This window comes from Malus sylvestris, chromosome 15 (assembly GCF_916048215.2).
Source record: "Malus sylvestris chromosome 15, drMalSylv7.2, whole genome shotgun sequence".
NCBI lineage: Eukaryota > Viridiplantae > Streptophyta > Magnoliopsida > Rosales > Rosaceae > Malus > Malus sylvestris.
The window spans coordinates 52,904,872-52,925,597 of NC_062274.1; the positions used below are offsets into that span (position 1 = coordinate 52,904,872).

Below are 20,726 nucleotides of genomic sequence, written 5' to 3' on the forward strand. Positions count from 1 at the left end.
CAAATGTTCTAGATAGTAGTCTTCCAGTTCCAGTCATTCTCTACTTTCTTTTTAATTGTGTTTGGGAAGTAATAGCTTGAGATTTTCCGATTGCATACTGGTCAGTCTTGGTCGAAACCCAAGGACAAGCCAGAGACCTAATACGTTATTTACAAATGATGCAGCAGCAAGAGATTCTAAATTGGCTCTCTTAGGAGAATATGGAAATCTTATATCCATTGTATGTATAGTTATCTGACATCGTTTGGCACTCTATGAATGTGAGGCAAAACTCGTGCCTGTGGTTGTTTAATCCTGTGGAATTGTGGCGAGTGGTGCTAGTAAAGTCTTGAAGTAGAACCGGATTTTTTTTATTTTAGTTTCCGAGGAGAGGAGATTCGAACTTTGGATCTCTTTCAATGACTAATGTTGTGTATGACTGGTGTACTATTTTCATAATAAGTATTTTTGTAATGTGAATGTTTGGAGTTGGCTGTCAGGGCTCAAGAGGATCGTTGTGTACGACTTTACCAGGCCATTTTGTTTTTGATACAAGCAATGGTTCATACTAAGTTAATTTAAACTAGGAGAGTTAGGTCTTCGGTCATATCCGAATCCATGGAGGTAACAATTATTGAGCTGGTGATTTTTGGTTTAGTCTGTTTTCAACATGTACTAGTGTCATCTCACAAGGCTTGGAAAACGGGTTGTGTTTGTATGATTTTTGGATCATACAACAAGTTGTGCAATAGCATTACGATCTAGTGATATTCCTCTTCACTTGTAAATGATAGATCTTAAGTATGATTCTCGTTAGAAACGAATTTGAACTTCATTATTGTTAGTCAATTGTGAGACTAAATTCATCTTCTCTTCTTAGCGGAAATAATATCGTTTGTGATAAAAAAATACAAGTCGTGGAATAAATGTTCAAGCCTAATCACATCCCACGTTTGGTACTCCGGAAAAAGGAGCTATTAGTATCGACAACAAGGCAAACCTTAATACGGGAATAAAACAGTGTACATGGAATCCGCTATCGATCTCTAACCATCAACTTGACATCTGCTATTCAAAAATGCTTGTGTTTATGAACTTTCTGAGAAATTTGGGTCGACAATGTCCGCGCGGTAGGCTTGAAAAATTGGCGACGAGTATAACCCTGAAATTTGAATCAACAATATCTACTGCAGGACACCATAGGCTTTGGTGCATTCGCGCACTAGTCCGATGAACTGGTGCACATATAGAACGCTTGCCCTCCATGCAACCCCCCGAAGACACACCTTCTCTAAGATTCCACAGAAGTCCACCGCAAGCATCTGACAGAGTAGCCGTGTTCATCTCATGGCAAATCGTACTTCACTTGTCCAAGGTACAGACCACAGGCAGGTGCCATGGGACTAGCGGCAGTCACCGTCTTCGCATTCAAGATCCTCTCGACTGTAAATTCCATTTTGTTTAGGAAAGAAAAAAAAGGGTTAGCTCATTACAAGAGTAGGATCAAATTACGAAGAACCAAAAACATGGAAGAATCGATGCTGCCCACCATCAGGTACTTTTAAATCTCCGGTGCCAACGCATTTGAGTACACCAACAAGCAGTCTAACCTGCATAAATCTCAACAGCCTCAGTAAACAGGTTGTAAACCGCTTGAACTGCTCCAAGATGAATTTCCAATCAATTTTCGGTACAACTCTCAGTTTCGGTTGGCATCATTTGAAAAAAAAAAAACTAATAAATTACCCAAAATATAAGTGTGGTAGAAATTAAACGATTCTGTAGAACTCATGACACAGTGCTAAATAAAGAGGGCACAACGCATTTATACAAGAGATTTACAAAATAAAATTTTGAAAACTCATAAAGGACAACAAAAATTTCAAGTAATACGTATAATGCAAATAAATCCCTGTTAATTATGTCCAAATTCGCTAATGAGAGATTTGTTAAGTTATTTTTACGGGGGATGGTGGTATTGTCATTAGGGACGGGAACACTGAAATACTTTTAGGCTAGCAAAGTACACACCCAAAAGTAACCAAAAACAGTGCAAACTCGAGAAACGTTACCCTCTCCCTATGAACAGGAATCAAGATAACATAAACAGCAGGTGTGAATGAAAAAAAAACACAAGAAAAATTACGTTTAGGAACAAGAAGAAAGCATACAACACATACAAGAAAAAATAAGCAAGACGTTTAGGAAGAAGAAACTCAACCTGGTGGTATAGAAAAGAACGTGCTCGTGCGGTTACCACAAAGCAACGGTGCTTTTTTCTCACACCAAATCCTTGTCCTTCATTGAAACTAGAGGGTGTATCAGTCTCTAATTTGTTAGTGTGGGCATGAGGATCTTCCTCCACTAAATTGTTTTGTTTCCTCTCCATTATTGATGGAAAACAAGGACTTGACACTACCTCAGAAACATTAAGTTCATCCAAAGTTCTGATCGGCGACTTTGCCTATAAATAACATAAGTTAAAAACATTAGTCTTTTCCTTATATTTCGAGACATCAAACACATACAACACATACAGGAAATAAAAGGAAAGAATATACAAGAGAAGCTAGAATGAGTATGCTATGGTATAATGTCAATAGTAAAGCATACAACACTTCGAAATATCTTCCTAATTACGTAAGTTCAGAACCTGTTGAAATATCTTCCTAGTACTTAGTAAATACGGAAAGTGTAGTACATAAAAAATAAGTACAAGTATTATTCCGCAACTTTACTAAAAAAATAATTTGAAAAATTTGGCCATTTGTTTGAATTTTAATATTTTATTTATTAAAAATATTCATTTACTTTTAATACTTCAATACTATATTACACACAAAACATATGTACGTACGTGTCTAATAATTTGGAGTTATAAAAAAGGTTGAATTTTATGAATCATTAAAACGTGTACGGAAAACGGAAGTATTTTTGAAAAATGCGTACTTACATGTATAATAAGCGTATTATATGTGAATTTACTAACTATGTCGCATAAAAGTTCTTGCCAACCTTTTGGTGAACTTTAACTCACAGATGCTTCCTCAATCTGAATGAAGGTTAAGAAAAGGAATATCTCAAGAGACAGTGGATACCAAAGACCGTAAAGAGACGGGAATATCATAGATACTTCATCAAAGATACATCTTATCATATACTTTTTTTTTTTTTTTGGGTGGGTAGAAAAGAAACACCCTACTTAGTGGGAAAAGGCTTTGTTGTTGTTGTTGGGTAGAAAAGAAACAAAAACCTCATAGTATAATATCAGCAAGCAAACAAGGGGAAGTACATTAAATCCTAACTAATTAGGAGGTAAGGAACAACCTGACAACCTGCTGCCCTAAAGGAACTAAAATCATGATGTCCAACCAGAACTTTGCATGCTTCCTGCATCAATTTGAATCAAGGAAATTGCATTAGACGAAAAATTAATAACCAGATATATTTAGAGCAAACATAATATTTGCCAAAACTGCAAAGGAACCTGCATAGAGCAAAGATCCAGCTCCTCAGGTACATGCCATGCCCGGTCCTTTTCAAAAGTTGACAAAGGCTCTGGTCTGGACAGAAAACGGTAGAAGTACCTGAGCAAATTTCAATGAAGCCAACAAAAAAATTTCACGTATGGTCCCTGAATTTCAGGCCTAACTACATCATTATTCAGACACAATCCAAAACAATACTGCTATGTTATATATTCTAAACAAAATTAGCTTACTGTAACTCAACCAATGAAAGGTTATGATCCATTCTACAGAAGTTTATCTGGTGGATACCACCATACTACGTAAAATGGCAGATAGCTGCAATCTAGTTTACATTTGCCAGACTGACTTGAATATTCTACAAGTCAAGTAAGCATGGAAAAAAAATGCATGCATACCATTAATAACATATATGAGTCCCCAGACATAACTTAAGGTTGCAGTTGTTTTACATAATTTCAGATTCATGAGTACCTACGTGCGCTCTTGGGCTTTATATCGAGCATGAAAATCAGCTGGAACACTTCGGACATCTATCACCATCACGTCACCTTCATTCTTCTGATGGAACAAAAACGAAGTGTCAGGATCACCCCATTAAAATAAAACTATAAAGTATATATTGGCTATGGTTTCAAATCCGCAATTCCAGATATACAATCAAACAAAGTCTCCATCTGATATTTTTGTGATTTGAACAATCAAAAGAAAGCACACCTGTAAGAAATGATTCACAGCTTTTTTTACCACTGCAGGTTCATGGGGCTCTAACTGCATTTCATCGAAATAAAAGTAACTTTTATATCAACCAGAGCTGTTCAAATATGAGGGAGCCTCTGTGTATGCATGCAAAAAATGATCCTCTACCTACACTGAATACCAAAATAGGGCTATTAAAAGACAACAATTATCACCGACACACTTCTTTAACTAAAAGTCCTTGAAATTTCAGTGTGACTTAAAGGCCTAGTCTTTAGCTTCAGAATATGATGTTTCTTAACGGATTGATAAACATCAAATTTAACAGCATTTCACTCCACTTGTCCCGTCAATTATATGCAGTTGTATTAGTTAACATATTAATTTTTAAATGAAATACCACTTCGCCAGGCTTCCTTTTGCTAATACGCTCGACATCTACATGACAAACATTCGACAAGGCATGAACTCCAGCATCCTACAACAGCAAAAGAGAATACATCCACCGCATCTCCCAGTTAATATAACGCTTGCTAGAAAATAAAGACGACAAAGTGACACTTAATACTCTTAATTTTATACTTCTTATGAGATAACAAGTCGAAGAAAACCAGCCATAGTAAATTCCAAACACAACCAAGTCCCAAGTAGACTTACAGTCCGACTTGAACAGAATATCGAAACTGGCTGCCCAATAAATTTACGGAATGCCTCCTACAAAAATCAAAAGATCAATTAACCAACCACTTGATTTGCAGCAAAATTAGCATTTCAAACTGAAGAAATTGAGGTTCCACCATAAAACTAATTGGCAATACGAGGAGTAGCCCAATCTCTTATAAGCCCATGCAAGGTCCCTCCACCCATCAACGTGGGACTAATTCTCAACACGAATAATACATAAACTGCAACGATCCCATTACGAAGCGGAGGAAATAAAAGGATAATACAATTTCAAAGGTAATGAAATTCTCATTGGTAACGAAAAAAAGATTGAGCATTTATCATTCAATCTCAAATTCCACAGAAATCACCTCAAGAACGCCAACAACTGTGCGGCAATTGGACTGCTGCTGCGAGCCCGAAAAGCGAGTACCAATGTACTCGATTGCCAGAAGATATCGCTGGATTCGAGGGTGTTGGCTCATCGATTGCGGTTGCTGTGACTCCTGCTCGCCGTCGCTGAGATCGTCGGCGGTTTTCGAAATCTTTGAAGGCCTTTGGGTAGATTGGGAGTTGCTGATGCTATCTAGTTCCAGTGGGTGCTTAAGATTTTCTGACATTGGACTCTACAATTTTGGGGGTGTAAAGTTTTGAACTTTGGGAAATCAGGGTTCAACGGCAGCCATTGAATGCAGGATTGTACCCGAAACCCGACCCGCGTTTCGTACGCACTCTAAAAAAAATTCAGGTAAATTTAAGATTAGTAAGAAATTTTAAAATAACGGAAATTAAACTGACGAGATTTTATTTTTTAGAATTTGTGAATTTTCTTGTTTGGTTAACTTAAAAAACAATAGAATTGAATAAGGAATTTATTATTTTTAAGCTCTCAATCATTTAAATTGCGAAATGACACATATTTACATGAAATTTAAACTTAGAAATTAGAGGTCCCAAATTCCATTTCTACTCGGAAATTCTAAATTTTTATGTTTATGAGTCCAAATAAGAGAATTGGTGCATATCAATTTACAAATTCTGATTTTTATCCAAATTTCAAGTTTATAAATCTTCTTTAATGGTTATCTTTACTAAAATTCATCCAAATCGAAAAGATGTTTTTTTTTCTTTTATCTAATCGTGACATAGAACAAAGACAAGAACAGTGTCATCGGACTACAAAGAAATGATTAGGTCAATGATCAAATGGCTAAATGATTCTCAATTTGACTATAGTTAACTTTAATTAAGTTTGACTCTCGTAAAGATTTATTATAATAAGTTCATAACATGGCTGAGCTTAATCAAATGGTGGAGTCTTCAATCACTTGAGCTGTATATGCTTTGCCAAAAAAAAAAAGTTAAGTAATTATGGGTGTTGTATTCACACACTTTTTATAAATTTATGTCATATGATTTCTTCTATACAATCCACCTTCAAATGCCGAAAATTGAAAGGAATGTAAAATGTAACATGAGATGTGTGAATAGCATCATACTTAATAACTTAACTAAATTTTTTATTTCGTAAAGACTAAATTAAGGATAATACTTGCATTCTTCTACAGGGGATGAGCTCATTTTCCACTTGAAAATAAAGTAGTATGAGAAAGTTAAAATTTCATTATAAAATCAATTGACAATTTTGAAGTGGCTCAATTGCTTATAAACACATGCAAGTCCCTTGTTTGCGGATGAGGATCCTCTCCGGATCCTCACATCCTAACCACTCATTATACACCGTGTAACCAATTTTCGTTAAGTACTATTTGTGTTTAATTTTAAATAAAAAAATTTCAAATAATTTAACTGCACGATATACAATACATAACTAAGATATAAGAATCCCTAAAATCTCCACAATTTGAATCCATATGAGATCTAAATCCCTTGTTTCCCAGAATTTAAAAAAAAAATTGTTTTATTAATTTCTTCTCTTAGTTTCTGAAGCCTTCAATCTCATCGTCGTTTCCATAAATTCTGATGGCATTCAGCAAGATATCCAACTCGGGGGATCCTCAGGCGGAGCAATCGAAGCTCTTAACAGCTTCTCCATACAAGCAACTTGGCACTGCCGTCAGGCACGAAGAGCCTTTGCCAAATTAGTGAGGGTCGTAGCCACAGAAGGTATTACTACAACCAGCCTTGATACCATGGAATAAATGTAACTCAATTGCATGATGCGTAAAGGGGGTTTCTTGTTTCCGAATGTAAAAAGGTCATAGGGTAAATTACATAGTAACTCATTAGATTTGAGATTTTGCATAAACCCATACAACATTTTTAAAACATTTCATTTTCATACCTCACGTCACGTACCATTTTATTTCAAAATAATATATCCGTTACATTTTTCATTCATTAATCCGTTAAGTGCTGACGTGACTGCCACGTAGCTGGCACGTAGCAAAAAAAAATTAAAAAAAAAACCTAAATCTTTTAAAGAAATATTAAAATTAAAAAAAAAATGAAATAAACCACCCCCGTACCCACCCCACCATTGTCCCCCCCAAACCAAAAGCCTAGAAATGATAACCCCCAACCCATCCCACCCCACCCGCTTCACCCACCCCAAAACCAGAAACCCATAACACACACCCCCAACCCGCGACCCTTCCTCCCCAAATCCCCATTCCTGCAACCAGTTCGTCTTCTCCCCACACCCGCACTCACCCTCCCTCCCCCTTCTCCTTCCTCCATGTTCATCTTCTTCCCCCGAAACCCCTTCCTGCAACCCAAAAAAAAAAAAACAACCTAGTTCGTCTTCCTCCCACACCCGCACCCACCCTCGCACCTGATTCCACCTCACAAACCCAACGATGGCAGCGTAGACGAGATCTGGGTTTTTTTTTTTTCCTTCCCCTTCTTTTCTGGGTTTCAAGGGGAAGAAGATGAAGATGGGAGAAGAGAGGAGGAGCCGCGGGGAGGGGGGGGGGAAGACGAACTGAAGGGGTTCCTTTTTTCTTTTTTTTTTCCTTTCTAGGTTGCAGGGAAGAAGATGAAGACGAGGGTTGCAAGGAGAAGAGAGGAGGATGAGGGAAGGTTTCCGTTTTTTTTTTTTTTTTTTTAAATAAATTTAAAAAAAAAATTTGCCACATGGCACACATTTGGCAGCCATGTGGCATTCACGTCAGCACTTAACAGATTAATAAATAAAAAATGTAACAGATGTATTATTTTAAAATAAAATGGTACGTAAAGTATGAAAGTAAAATGTTTTAAAAATATTGTATGGATTTGTGCAAGACCTCAAACCTGAGGAGTTACTATATAATTTAACCAAGGTCATATCACAAAGTTACACGAAAATATAATGTAATGAACGGTTGTAATTCTAAATAACAATGAAGATTTTTTGTGATAAAACGTCACATCAGTCGTGCTAATATGTTTGCAAGTTGCAATCGGAGATAACAAAATGACCGAAAAACAACACAAACTGTTTATTGAAAAATCAATCTTTCGATATAGAGCGAAAAGACAAACATCGACTTGTAAGACAACTTGTTCACATGAAATTCAAAACTCACCCGCTAAATAACCCAAGCACAAAAACTAAACTCACAAACCAGCTTTGATAGAAAAATTGAAAAAAAATATATATAGCTAGAATTAAAAGGAAAACAAAAAAAAGATGATAAGAATCAAAACCTTCTGGACCTAAGGCCATGTGTATAACTCAACATGCCTTATTGTAGCATCGCTGTCATCACGGGCAGGCGTCGATGGATAGATTTTTCGTGAGCGAGATGAGAGAACCCATCCTCATCCCACCTGATTCGACATCAATGTTTCTCCCTCCACCATTCATATGCTTCTGCAAAATGTGGTTAGTGGTGGGGGGGTTAGACCAAAATTAATTAACCGAAAGTTTTCTGCACAAATGTCACGATTAATGAAAACAAACGAAAGTGAGCATTTGCTTGTTTTTTTTTTTTTTTTCATTTACTTTATGTCGAGTGTCACCAAAGCATCGTTAAGTTCAGGGAAATCATATATCTACAAGTACAATATGTAATAGAATACCATACAGATGAAAATAGTCATTTGAAAGCACAGCTCGTAAACTCAATAGAGTAGATGTCCTGCTAAAATGCATTACACAAAGAAATGAAAACTTACAGTGATATCACCATTATCATAATTTTCCATTTTCAAAGTTGCCGGTTTATTGCTCCTTTTGGCTTGCAGAGACTTCTCCCGATTTTCATAGAACGTAAAGTCATCTAGCAAAGACGTTTTGGCTGTGTAACTTTTAAAAATGTTCAGCATTTCCAAACCTTGCTTGAGGCCAATCTGGAAATTATAATACAAGTTAAAACAGTCTTAATACAATCATGCCATAACAATGAAACAGAGAACATCCATCAGAGCAAACAAGGAAATCGAGGTTGTAATGTTTCAAGGAAAAACACTGCTGCCAATGAGATAAAAAATAAATATAGTACCTCCTGAGTGTCCCGGGTAAAAGTTACTGGTCTGTTGTCATTGTTTTCAAGGATAATGTGCCGCAACTTAGAGTTCGGTATGTCCTTTATTACATGCCACTTTACTGGGAAGAACCCACTCCACTTGTCAACTTGCCAGAAATCCATATCTTTATTAAAATCTACCCGTCCAATCATCTCAGCTACACCAACAAACTGTCCACTTCCGTTTACCTGAGAACAATAATAAAAGTTCAATCTCAAATGCAAGACCGGGAAATGAGACACTCTATAACCCAAAAATCAAGAGAAATTGCATATATCAAACTCACCGAGAAGAAGAGGAAGATGGGACACTGAGTGCTGGTCTCCCTCAATTTCAATTCCACATCATGAAATGATGCATCTAGTTTCTTATTGCCGTTGGGAGTGCTGGCCCAAACATCATATTTAATGGACTTATGGACATCGTCTTCACTGTAAGACTTGATGACATAAAACTTCGCTTTTTCATAATCAGTCTGAAAATCTGGCAAGTTATATTTCTCTCTACGGACACTAATTCCTAGTTCTTCCTTCTCAATTGGTGAGTCTAATGGAGAAATCTTGTTGTGGGACCTTGGACCACGTGTCAACTCAGCTGAGGATTCAAAATCTTCATTCCTGTTATATTTTTCCCTCGACTTGAAACTATCATTTCCATTAGATTTGTAGTATGTTTGACCAGTAGGAGGAAACAAACCATATTTCTGGTTGGTAAATGATGAGAATCTTCCAGCTGGTGGGTATCCCTTCAAAACACCCGCTGAGAAATCATTACCCAGATGAGTAATCTGTGGATTTAAATTTATACCAAAAATTAGAAGGTTCTGGTTATATATCAGCAAATAAATTTGGAAGTTACTGAATCAAAGTTGCAGAAATTTTGTTCCAAACCTTGTTTAATGACTTGCTAGGTTGTGCAGGGAGAGACTTGGAAAACTTGGTTGGGCCATGGGCTTTAGTCGATATAAAACCATTTGACCTAGATAAAGCAGTTGATGCATGTCCAGCCTTTACATTTCCAAAACCAGCATTTCCTGCAGTCGAGACGTTTCCACCGAATGTTGTGTCCCAGGAATAACAAGGCGCAGCTTCTGATCCATATGAAACAGGTGGTTGCATATATCCTGAGGAAGGATAATACTGTTGTTGGCCAACACCTTGCCCGTCCACTCCCATCAGAGTTCCTGGGGCATAGGGGTTATAGCTGGGAAGGAAATACACCATTGAACCATTGTCTGACTGCGCACCCTGGAACGTCATTAAGAAAAAGAAGCAATTGCATGCTCAATTAGAAATGATCACATTCATGAATAAATTATGCACCCAAGACCCAATTGAAACAGCTAAAAGATGAACATACCGTATGTGAACCATTACCGTGCAAATAACCGTGATCATCCATCTGCGTAAACGATCCAGTATATCCTGCGCCCCCAAGAAATCCAAAATTTGATACTAAAATGAATCTACGTCACAGAAATAACATGTACTTTGACTAAAGCACAGTTTAGACAAACCAAACTACATTAAGCACTCTTCTAGAAGTGTATTCACGTCTTTTATTCCAAATTTGACACAGAGTTTCATGTTTTTTATGATAAATACAGCTTTAGTATCTCAACAACATAATCCTTATTGCACTTTTCACGATGGATTTCATGTTTGAACTGTATACTCATGCTAATTGCCTAGTTGCAATCCTTACAAATAGGTAGATGGATTGCATAACACATAAACCTTTAGTAACAGCAGCAAAGTTTTCATTGAAAAAACAAATTGTATTGCTCAATGGGAATCACCACTCAAAAATAATCATATTACAATAAGAATAAACGTGCAAAAGATGATAATAAAGATCTTATGTTGCTTATGCACCTAAGTAAATTAAAGGCTTTAGTAGAACTGTATTATATAAATAAACTATGGACAGTCAGACCAAACACAAAGAACCATTTTGACATCTAACCTGGGTAATAATAATTGTAACAGCTAGTAGGTGGATAGTAAGCACCATGCTCTCCGACTGAGACTTGATCGGTCTCACTTTTGATGCTAGAGGTGACATCCAATAAAGGAGACATTGACTTTGAATCAGATGGTCTTCCGTCTTTCCCAGAAACCTGCAAGAGAAATACATAGAGAAGAACAGAAATGAGAATATTATAGTCAAGGCCGAACCTAACATTATCTAAAACACAACCCATGTCCAAATATAAACATCACAACTTGCAATCTAAAAAAATTCAAAACTTTAAGGATACAATAAAAAACACATGCAACATTGGTATTGGAATACAAAATCCAATCAATCAAGAAACAATCAACATGGCTACAATTAAAGGACAGGGAGGGGGCAGAAAGCAGGGACAGATACAGAAAAAATGAAACATCTGGTAAAGAAAGGATTTACATACCACTTCTTGCTCACTCAATCCAGTAACAGGATCTGCCTTCAATACAGTGGATACAGGCTCTACTGGAAACAGATAGTCAAGAAAAACATCAGATGTTTGCCCATCCAAAATAAAATTTTCCATTAATTACGCAAAAATTGATATCAATTAGGTCAATCATATTAAATAGAACTTCAAGCAAATCATTAGATAGATGCATAAACTGTAGCAAAACGAAATCATGATATTTTAGCAAGGAGAATTTCACTGCAACACAACAATTCATGGAATTTTCTACCATGAAAGCACATATCTACGGCTTCCGAAAATTATTTACCCCCAACACTTAATTCAATCATTTAAAACAAACCCAAAAATTATTTAACCTAAAAACCCTGCAAATATGATTGTCTACTAAAACTTGAAACAAATTCCACAAAGACTAAGAGTTAGTCAACAATTACCTTTCTCAATTTTCTTTTCGCCCGCCATTACCAATCCTTAAAACCCAATTCAACCTGGAACTGAACAACAAAGAAGGAAAAAAATAGGAGGAAAACAGAGGTCAGTAAGATGTAATAGCACTATTATCCTCCTAGGGTTTATAAGCCTCACAGCAGTGTGACCCTAACTGGTAAACTTTCAAAATTAAATAAATATAGGAATTCTAATTAAAAATTCACCATGAACTTAACCCTTAAGTTATCTTTTTTTTTTTAACAAAATTTGACCAGTTTCAGAAGAGATTTAAAAAATAAGAGGGGCAACTTATGCAACAGGCGTACATTAGCAAATCCATGAAATTAGGTCGTGAAAAAGATTCGATTTTTCCCTTGGAAAACACTAGATTCCATTTTCCCTTCTGATAGGGACATCTGGGTCATCTTCCTTTTTTCTAAAAAAAAATTGAAAGCTTCACCAAAAATAAATTAAAAAAATATAAGAAGCGGAAAAATATGAGGACAAATTAATCAGACTTTTCAAAAAGAAAATCTCAACCCTGAGATATTTTTCAAACGCATTAGGAAATCTTCTTCCGCAAGATTTGTTGATTTGATGAAATCAATGCAAGAAAAGAAGAGGAAATTTTCAAATTTTGAATTTTAAAATTGAAAAACTCGTTTCCTTTTTTCCCAAGAAAATCTCTCTGGCTTCAACGATACTACAAGCAGAACAAAGAACAATTTCAAAAATAAAAAATAAAAAATTAGAAGCAGAAAAGGGGATTCATGGTCGATTTTCATGTAAGACGCAAGAACTGAAAAAGTAAAAGTTGAAATTTTAATTTAATTTTCATACAAAAAACAAGAACTTCTACCAATCAAAACAGCGTACGAAAGCGTTTCGAAGAACCAGAAATTTGATTTAAATGAACAAAAACCGTAAAAAGTGAAAAGAGAAACGCACCTAAGAAGCGCGGATCGAAACGAGTGAGGCCGATCTGCTGCGATAAAAGGAAGAACCGCTTCTGCGATTCGAATTCTAGAGAGAGAGAGAAAGCGACAGAGAGAGAGAGAGAGAGGAGAGAGAGGAGAGTGAGACGAGTGTGCGACTGTAGAAGAAGAAGTGGGAGGGGAACCGGCACTGACGCACTGTGTGGTGTAAGCCCTTAAGAAATAAAGGAATGATCGGAGGGCCACGATTAGTTCCTAGTTTTTTGAAGAAGGTTTTGGAGCCGTTGGATTAGTGTGGTTAAAAAAGCGGGTGCCGACGTTTTGGGAAGGGCATTCTCATTAATTTCCCGTTGTTTGTTCGTTTGGAGGGATTTGAAAATTTTGTCACTTCGGGTCGGTTTTATGTTTTTTTTATGATTTGTTTTGCTCGTTGTCCTCCGTTCCGTTTTTAGCAAATACTTTGAAGACATGACTTTTCACGGTGGCATTTTAAATCCCGTTTAAAAGTATTTTTAAAATAATTAAAAATATTATTAGTTTAGATATTTTTTAAATCAATTTTTTTAGTAATAAGTCGAAAGAACACTGAAAAAAATACTATAAATGTTTCATGCAAGCACTTAATGTATTGTTGGAACTCAAAATCAATTTCATCAAAAAAACTTTTATTCATTTTAAAAGTACTTCTAAACGAATACTTAGTATTAGTTAATTGTATTTTTTTTTTAATTTCAATGTATGATACACGTACTTTTAACGTTTCATACAAATTAGATTTGGGGGGGGGGGAGGATGGTTGTTTGGATTTGAAAAACATGACACGAAAATAACAAGAGTGGAAAAATACGGGAATGAAGACAATATAAAATGGCAATAAATGTCAGAAAAACAACCATGACTCTCTAATAGCAAACAAGACGACATTTGTTGGTGGAGCACAAGAAGGTGGGAGTTTTTTTTTCTGTTATGTTATGTTATGTTTTTTTTTTTTAATAAATGGTATTATCTACATTAAGAGAGAATGGGTGAGTTTAGTCTCATAATGAGCTAGCAATAATGTGGTTCAAATTCGCCTTTGGTAAGAATCAAACATAAAACCTCTTATTTACAAGTGAAGAAGAATACTATTAGACCGTAGCTAAGTGGCAAGAAGGTGGGAGGTTTAGAGGGGAATGAGGAGTTTATTTCTCTCTAACCCCTAAAGAGAGAAGTTCTCACTTTTCCACATCTTTCGACTTTATTTTCTGTGTTTATTTTGCTTATTTCATATATGTCGATGGACACATATTCTTTCACTTAATCTCTTGTCACTTAATACTACAGTTTAATAATATTTATCTTCACTTATCAGTGAGAGATTTCTCAGTGTCATCGTGCCTCCCTTCGTTCTAGTTGAATCTCTAACAAAAACTCTCTCCCATTATTTGACTAATATCTGTACAAAAAATAAACAGGGAGATCCATCACTTTCGTTCTAGTTGAATCTCTAACAAAAACTCTCTCCCATTTTATCTAAATTTATAACAAAATAAGAATGTGACAGAGAATGGATCATATTAAATATGTCGACTATATGCTATAATATGATACAAGAGAGTGGCCCATTAAGTTTGCATGCTCTTAGTTGCCCAACTACAATTACACAATATTTGGGCCTGAAAAGGCCCAACTTTATTATCCTCCATAACACTATCATCCTTCTCTCAAATATGCTTGATTTGCCTAGCAAATCCCCTTCATAAATCAAAAGAAAGAACCTACTTTTCACATATAGCACGGCTAGCTTCAACAAAATCAAGCCACTCTAGGACCATATATATATAGTCGGCTTTCTTTGAATATATAGGAGCTATAGCTATAGCCATATATATATATATATATATATATATATATATATATTAATTAAACTCCAAAAAAAGATGGAGAAAAAAAAACATGTTCGTTTCTTATTTATTAAACCAAAGTATCTTGTTTGAACTTGGGACATTTTCCGTCTTTATCGACATTCTCGAAGTTTTGGGAAGTGGCTAAGGACGAGGACGACTGAAAGGATTCGGGAGAGTGACGAGGAAACTCTGATAGCATCTGAACGACTTCTCTCATCGTCGGCCTCTCGACGCTGTTTTCTTGGATGCAAAGCATTGCAATGAAGAACATGTGCATTGCTTCATCTTTGGGCAGAGATACTGTAAGCCTATGATCAACAATATTTGTAACGTCCTCTTTGCGACAATTCGTTGCTTTCTTCGACCACTGCACAATGTCCACGCCTTCCCCGAACTCGCCCACCGGCCGACGCCCTGTCAGAAGCTCTAACAGGACAACCCCAAAGCTATATACATCGCTCTTCTCGTCCACCCTCAGTGTGTATGCATACTCTGCAACACATGCATGCATATATAAACAGCATGAGTAACAAAACTTCGAAAGATAAATAAACCCACAAAAAAGGGCCCAGGGCCCAAATTTGAAACAAAGCAAAAAGTAGTTTAAAGACAGAAAAATAAAAAAGTGAATGGATTGATGCAAGTTGCAAGAGGGAGAACCGAAAGGAAAGCAAAGCAGTCGGGGCTTTCAACAGGTAGCGGTGGCCTATATATATAATAAACATGTATGTATATGTGTGTACGTATATAATTTAAATGGACGTGCATGTCCGGTTAGCTTTCACGACAGTCAAGAGCTGTTGGGTTAGACATCACTGCCGGACTTCTGTCCTATGTTGTGTATTGTGTGTCATTGTCAGATTGACCTCACAGGGTACAGATTCTGATATCAGATCGAGAGAGAGGATGATAAGTTTTACATTAACCGGTTGTGTGTTGTGTTACCAAGAAAATTCCATGCATAATGATCTTATTTGTTTCTTCCCTCTCTCTCTCCCTGTCTCTGTCGACAGTGGACACATATCGCGGTGGTTTATAGACTTGTCAAACACATGGTTTTTTCTAGGGTTTCGTGTGTACTGGGACTGCATGTATAGAGATTTTTTTATGGGAGGGACTTCGAGAGATTGTGCATGTGCAGGCCTTGTGATGCTATAGGAATCACATTTACTAATTAAAGGTATTAGGAATCCCAATCACACAACTCAAAAATCAATAAACAAAAGGAAAATAAGGAATAAGAAAATAATTTACATTTTTTTTTGTTTTATTTAATCTTGTTTAATTATGTATATTATTTTCGTTTGATTTATTTAATTAATAATTTTTTAAAAATTATATGTGCTTGGCTAAAAAATATGTGTGAAAATCAACTCCATAAGAAATATAGTAAATTAACTTAGGTTTTCTTCTTCATCAGTTTTTTATTTTATTTTATTTTTTTATGTTAGAAGATGTCTCGAGATGCAATTCCCCTCCCTTTTTAATTAAGTATTTAAAGAAAAAATTTCTAACACCTAAATGGACCCAAAATTTCGACAAAAAAAAAAATAAGGACCCAAACTAACACCTTAAGTTCTCAACCAAGAAAACAAACTAATGCCTTACATGATTACACTGGTATGTATATTCTTTATGGTCATGATGAAGTCCAAATAATAAAGGAAAAGTAAAGATTTTTGCATAAGAAATCATGTCCAATTAAAAAAATGTAAAATATTAACAAAAATGATTTTATAAAATCCAACAAACTGTACTTTTGGACCGATACATAAGCATTGAAAACTGACGGCTATGCTTGTCTAATGATGTGGCCCACAATTTTGACAAGAGCAAAAATTCACATATTAACTAACTTAACTACCAATGTAGTACCAACTTTGGTCAATGCATCGATACATTAGACAGCTGAATTTGGATAGCTGGATTTTGACAATCTTTTGTTATACACAAACTACACAAACCTTGGAATAAAATCATACTAAGGTAAAATTGATAGAGAAGAAGAAACAATTAACATACCTGGTGCAATGTAGCCATAAGAGCCTGCAATTGCAGACATGCATTGAGACGTACCCCCATCCATCAAGAACTTGGCAAGCCCGAAATCCGCAACGTGCGCTTCAAAGCTCGAATTGAGCAAAATGTTGTTCGATTTCACGTCCCGGTGAAGAATCAATGGAGAACAATCATGGTGAAGGTAACACAAGCCTTTGGCAGCTTCAATTGCAATTTTGTACCTCAGATTCCACCCCAAGAAACCTCCCTTCTTCCCATGCAGTGCCTCTCCCAAGCTTCCGTTTCTCATGTACTCGTAAACAAGCAGATTGGTCTCCTTGTTCGAACAAAATGCCAGCAGCCTCACAATGTTTCTATGCCGAATGTTGCCTAACGTTTGGATTTCGGCTTTGAAGCCATGATCGTGGCTATTCGGTCCAAAACCAAGTAGCTTTTTCACAGCAATTTCAACCCCATTCGGCATTTTTCCATGGTAAACAATCCCTGCTCCCCCTCTTCCAATCACATTCCCGTCCATCACGCATTCGAGGATGTCAGCAATTGTGAATTCCAGCTTCTGGAATGCAGTTATTTTCCATGAATCAGTACCGTTTCTTTTGAATGATTTGGCCTTGATGATAGCAGCCGCAGCAAACACCAGTGAGCATATTAGCAGGCCTAATGCAAAGATTAGCTTGAAATCCCCGTGGGTTTTTCGGGGTGTGCCTGTGATTGTGGTGATGTTGCAAGGGTTATTTAAGAAAGAGCCGCAAAGGTGGGGATTTCCGGCGAAAGCAGAAGCATTAAAGAAAGCGAACTGCCCTGATTCGGGTAGTTTTCCAGAGAAATCATTGAAGGAAAAATCAGCAATTGTGAGGCTCTTCATGGTTCCTATTGACTTGGGAATGTTTTGGTTCAAGTGGTTTCTCGATATGTTCAAGTAATTCAGGATGTGAACGTTGGAAATTTCGGGTGGGATGGAGCCGGACAGGTTGTTCTGGCTCATGTCAAGGTAAGTGAGATGGAAACAGTTTCCGATTTCCGGTGGGATTTCGCCAGAGAGCAAATTTCTGCGAAGATCAAGCTTTAGTACTTGATGGAGTTGGCCTATTGAAGGTGGGATTGGACCGGAGAATTGATTTCTGCTAAGTAGGAGGATTTGGAGGGAAGAGAAATTTGAAAGCGAAAATGGTAGAGGACCGGATAGGAGATTGTCCGACAGATTAAGCTGGCCTAATTTCGCTGGCTGCGACGAGCTATTAGCATTCTCCGACAACATGCCAGACAGGTAATTGTTTTGCAACTCTGCTAAATTCAGCAGAGGCAAATAAATTAAGCCATTTGGTATGCTACCGTTTAGGTAATTCTGCCCCAACCTCACTCTAGTGAGACTAGAACATGTCCCCAAGCCTTGAGGGATTGGACCGAAAAGAAAGTTTTTCAAGAGAATTAGTATTCTTAGCTGATTGGATGAACACAAGTTTGGTGGGATTTTGCCGGTGAGCTTGTTCGAGGACAAATCGAGCAGTTGAAGCTTCCCGTTCTGGCCAAGTTTCTGCGGGATGATCCCGGTGAAGTTGTTCATCCACAGCCCGAGTGTTTCCAAATTAGGCAAGTCTGCGACGTAGTCTGGAATCGAGCCATGCAATCTGTTCATGAAGAGGTTGAAAAGCTTGAGCTGTTTGAGAGTGGAAAACTCAAATGGGATTTCACCAGTAAGTGCATTGTTGGAGAGATCAAGATTGACCAAGTTTGTCAAGTTGCCTAGATGCCTTGGAATTGAACCTGAAAGAAGATTGATGTGCAAGTAAAGGGTGTCGAGTGCCTTCAAATTCCCCAGCTCGCGGGGAATTCGCCCGTCCAGTTCGCAGCTCGAGAGATCCATGTGAACCATATTGACCAATTTTCCAAACTCCTTTGGAATCCCACCTTCAAAAACATTGTAATATCCCAAGTAAAGCTCTCTCAAGTTAGTGAGGTTGCCCAACTCGCCCGGAATTTCGCCAATGAGATCATTGCCGGCAAGTGACAAGTACTCCAAGCTGACTAAATTGCCATAAGATTTTGGGATTTTCCCACTGAAAAAATTGCCTCCAAGTTCCAAGAACCTGAGCTTGTTCAAGCTCAAAATCCCAAGTGGAAGAGGAGCAGTGAAGTTGTTGTTATAAGCATCAAACACTTCCAAATTGGCAATGCCTGAGTAGTTCCAATCCAGTCCTCCACTGAATTGGTTGTTGGATATGTTGAGGAACTGAAGGCTTGTGAGATTGGCAATGGCAATGCTGCCAGTGAAGTTGTTTCCTGCAAGAGAAAGGTCGGTGAGGCGGTCGAGGCCTGAAATCAGTGGAGATACAGAGCCGGATATACTGAAATCTGTTAAGTCCACTGCAACAACTCTTCCTCTATTGCACCGAACTCCGACCCACGAACAAACTGATCGTGGAGACGAAGAATTCCAAGTGCTTAAGGCCGGTTCGGGGAAATGGAAGCCTTGCTTGAGAGTGACTAAAACATGAAAATCACTGACCAAGGAAGAAGCAAAACAAGATGTGCCAACAAGAGAGAAAAATGTCAAGACAATAAAGGGGAAGACCATCATGCATGTGTGTTATTGTTTCCTGGAAAATAGTCAAGAAAATAGGTGTTGGAAGTATTCAAAGAGAAGATGGAGGGATTTAAGCGTTTGAGATTTTCCGATAAAGGACAGGAAAGTAGGAGGAATCTGAGAAAAATGAAGTGAGTATGGGGTTAAGGAATCAAACATCTTCTTTCACACAGAGTCTTCAAATACAAGGAAGAAGCTAAGCCTTTGCTTTTCTCCTTTTTGTCTCTTTATTTTCTGTTCTTTTCTCTTCTTTCAGAGAAGAGAGGAAGAAGATTGAAATTCTGCTAAGCTATGAGCCTTCTTCAGTCAAAGCAAAGATGGAAAAAGCAGGAAGAAAAAAGGAGAGAAGAAGGTTTGTTGAAAACTTTTTTTATTTTTGAGAAAAAAAAGAAAAAAAGAAAAGAGAACCAATGAAATATAAGAGCCGTTGGATAACAAATTTAAAGTTAATATTTGGGAAGGAAAGGAAAAGTTCATGAGATGATGCTCTCGCTTTCTTTATTATATGACAAAAATGCCCTTTAGCTTTAATCAAAGGGCATGGATGTGCCATGCTAGCTCTTTATTGCTTTGAATGAGAGTACTGGTGATGGAGCTGCATTTTCAATTCAATCATTGAAAATGGTAACATTATCTTGAAGCTTTTGGCAAGCGACTGTATTTTTCAAAATCTATATGATGATGTAGTTGTGGGAAAGAAAAAAGAAAGGTGATAGGGGAAAAAATATGCCTCAAAGATGCAATGTGTGATTGAAAATCGAGGTTATAGCAGTGAAGAAATACGTACAAATAAAATCAATTATGAGTTTTTAATCAACAATGAAAGAGTGAGAGGAAACTAAATCATGGTTTTATACATAAGTTATTGAATGTTTAGTACAAGAATGTTTGCATAAATAACTTTCGTATGATTTCCACAAAGCAATTGATATAGTACAGCTAGGTAGCATCTTTTGTTCTTCATGATCATGTCATAAAATTTATGTTTGCAGGAATTGTAAAGAAAATATATAAACACTTATTCGATCGATCATGAATGGAGGACCCATCAAATAGTAAATATAATACATATGATAGCAACCATGCATGCTTGCCTCATCATGTCATGACAATCTGTAAGCATCACAGTGTCCATGCTTCATCAATCTG

At 36.9% G+C, this 20,726-nt stretch overlaps 3 protein-coding genes across 6 annotated transcripts; all 3 read right to left on the bottom strand.

Annotated features, from left to right (window-relative positions):
- Positions 1–814: 814 nt before the first annotated feature.
- On the bottom strand, positions 815–5,519 carry LOC126603206 (uncharacterized). 3 transcript variants are annotated; one of them, XM_050269968.1, is made up of 10 exons: positions 5,201–5,517; positions 4,824–4,880; positions 4,567–4,644; positions 4,185–4,238; positions 3,946–4,028; positions 3,467–3,566; positions 3,307–3,369; positions 2,201–2,443; positions 1,529–1,589; positions 815–1,422 (listed from the first exon to the last, which is right to left on the bottom strand). In XM_050269968.1, the coding sequence occupies exons 1-10, from the start codon at positions 5,447–5,449 to the stop codon at positions 1,325–1,327; spliced, it is 1,086 nt and encodes a 361-aa protein (XP_050125925.1). In that variant the 5' UTR covers positions 5,450–5,517; the 3' UTR covers positions 815–1,324. The 3 variants fall into 3 exon arrangements, with proteins under 3 accessions (XP_050125925.1, XP_050125926.1, XP_050125927.1); XM_050269969.1 differs by lacking the exon at positions 4,185–4,238 and having other exon boundaries at positions 5,201–5,519; XM_050269970.1 differs by lacking the exon at positions 4,567–4,644 and having other exon boundaries at positions 5,201–5,518.
- Positions 5,520–8,248: 2,729 nt separating this feature from the next.
- Positions 8,249–13,289, bottom strand: LOC126604197 (YTH domain-containing protein ECT1-like). 2 transcript variants are annotated; one of them, XM_050271350.1, is made up of 10 exons: positions 13,102–13,289; positions 12,159–12,218; positions 11,716–11,777; positions 11,313–11,421; positions 10,662–10,726; positions 10,193–10,549; positions 9,589–10,089; positions 9,278–9,490; positions 8,952–9,125; positions 8,249–8,646 (listed from the first exon to the last, which is right to left on the bottom strand). In XM_050271350.1, the coding sequence occupies exons 2-10, from the start codon at positions 12,184–12,186 to the stop codon at positions 8,539–8,541; spliced, it is 1,617 nt and encodes a 538-aa protein (XP_050127307.1). In that variant the 5' UTR covers positions 12,187–12,218; positions 13,102–13,289; the 3' UTR covers positions 8,249–8,538. The 2 variants fall into 2 exon arrangements, with proteins under 2 accessions (XP_050127307.1, XP_050127306.1); XM_050271349.1 differs by having other exon boundaries at positions 11,268–11,421; positions 13,102–13,288.
- A 1,719-nt stretch (positions 13,290–15,008) lies between these two features.
- Positions 15,009–19,901, bottom strand: LOC126605944 (leucine-rich repeat receptor-like serine/threonine-protein kinase BAM3). Its single transcript, XM_050273401.1, has 2 exons — positions 16,997–19,901; positions 15,009–15,466 (listed from the first exon to the last, which is right to left on the bottom strand). Exons 1-2 carry the CDS (start codon positions 19,569–19,571, stop codon positions 15,042–15,044), a joined length of 3,000 nt encoding a protein of 999 aa, XP_050129358.1. The 5' UTR covers positions 19,572–19,901; the 3' UTR covers positions 15,009–15,041.
- Positions 19,902–20,726: the final 825 nt, after the last annotated feature.

Excerpts from the sequence above, each read along its gene's own strand:
- LOC126603206 (XM_050269968.1), bottom strand. The coding sequence starts at position 5,449 with ATGTCAGAAAATCTTAAGCACCCACTGGAACTAGATAGCATCAGCAAC. Across the intron at positions 4,239-4,566 it reads AAAGGAAGCCTGGCGAAGTG|TTAGAGCCCCATGAACCTGC; the intron begins GTATTTCATTTA and ends GATGAAATGCAG. Across the intron at positions 1,423-1,528 it reads AGATTTAAAAGTACCTGATG|TCGAGAGGATCTTGAATGCG; the intron begins GTGGGCAGCATC and ends TGGAATTTACAG.
- LOC126604197 (XM_050271349.1), bottom strand. The coding sequence starts at position 12,186 with ATGGCGGGCGAAAAGAAAATTGAGAAAG. Across the intron at positions 10,727-11,267 it reads TTACAATTATTATTACCCAG|GATATACTGGATCGTTTACG; the intron begins GTTAGATGTCAA and ends TTGGGGGCGCAG. Across the intron at positions 9,126-9,277 it reads TTACCCGGGACACTCAGGAG|ATTGGCCTCAAGCAAGGTTT; the intron begins GTACTATATTTA and ends TATAATTTCCAG.
- LOC126605944 (XM_050273401.1), bottom strand. The coding sequence starts at position 19,571 with ATGATGGTCTTCCCCTTTATTGTCTTGACATTTTTCTCTCTTGTTGGC. Across the intron at positions 15,467-16,996 it reads TTATGGCTACATTGCACCAG|AGTATGCATACACACTGAGG; the intron begins GTATGTTAATTG and ends CATGTGTTGCAG.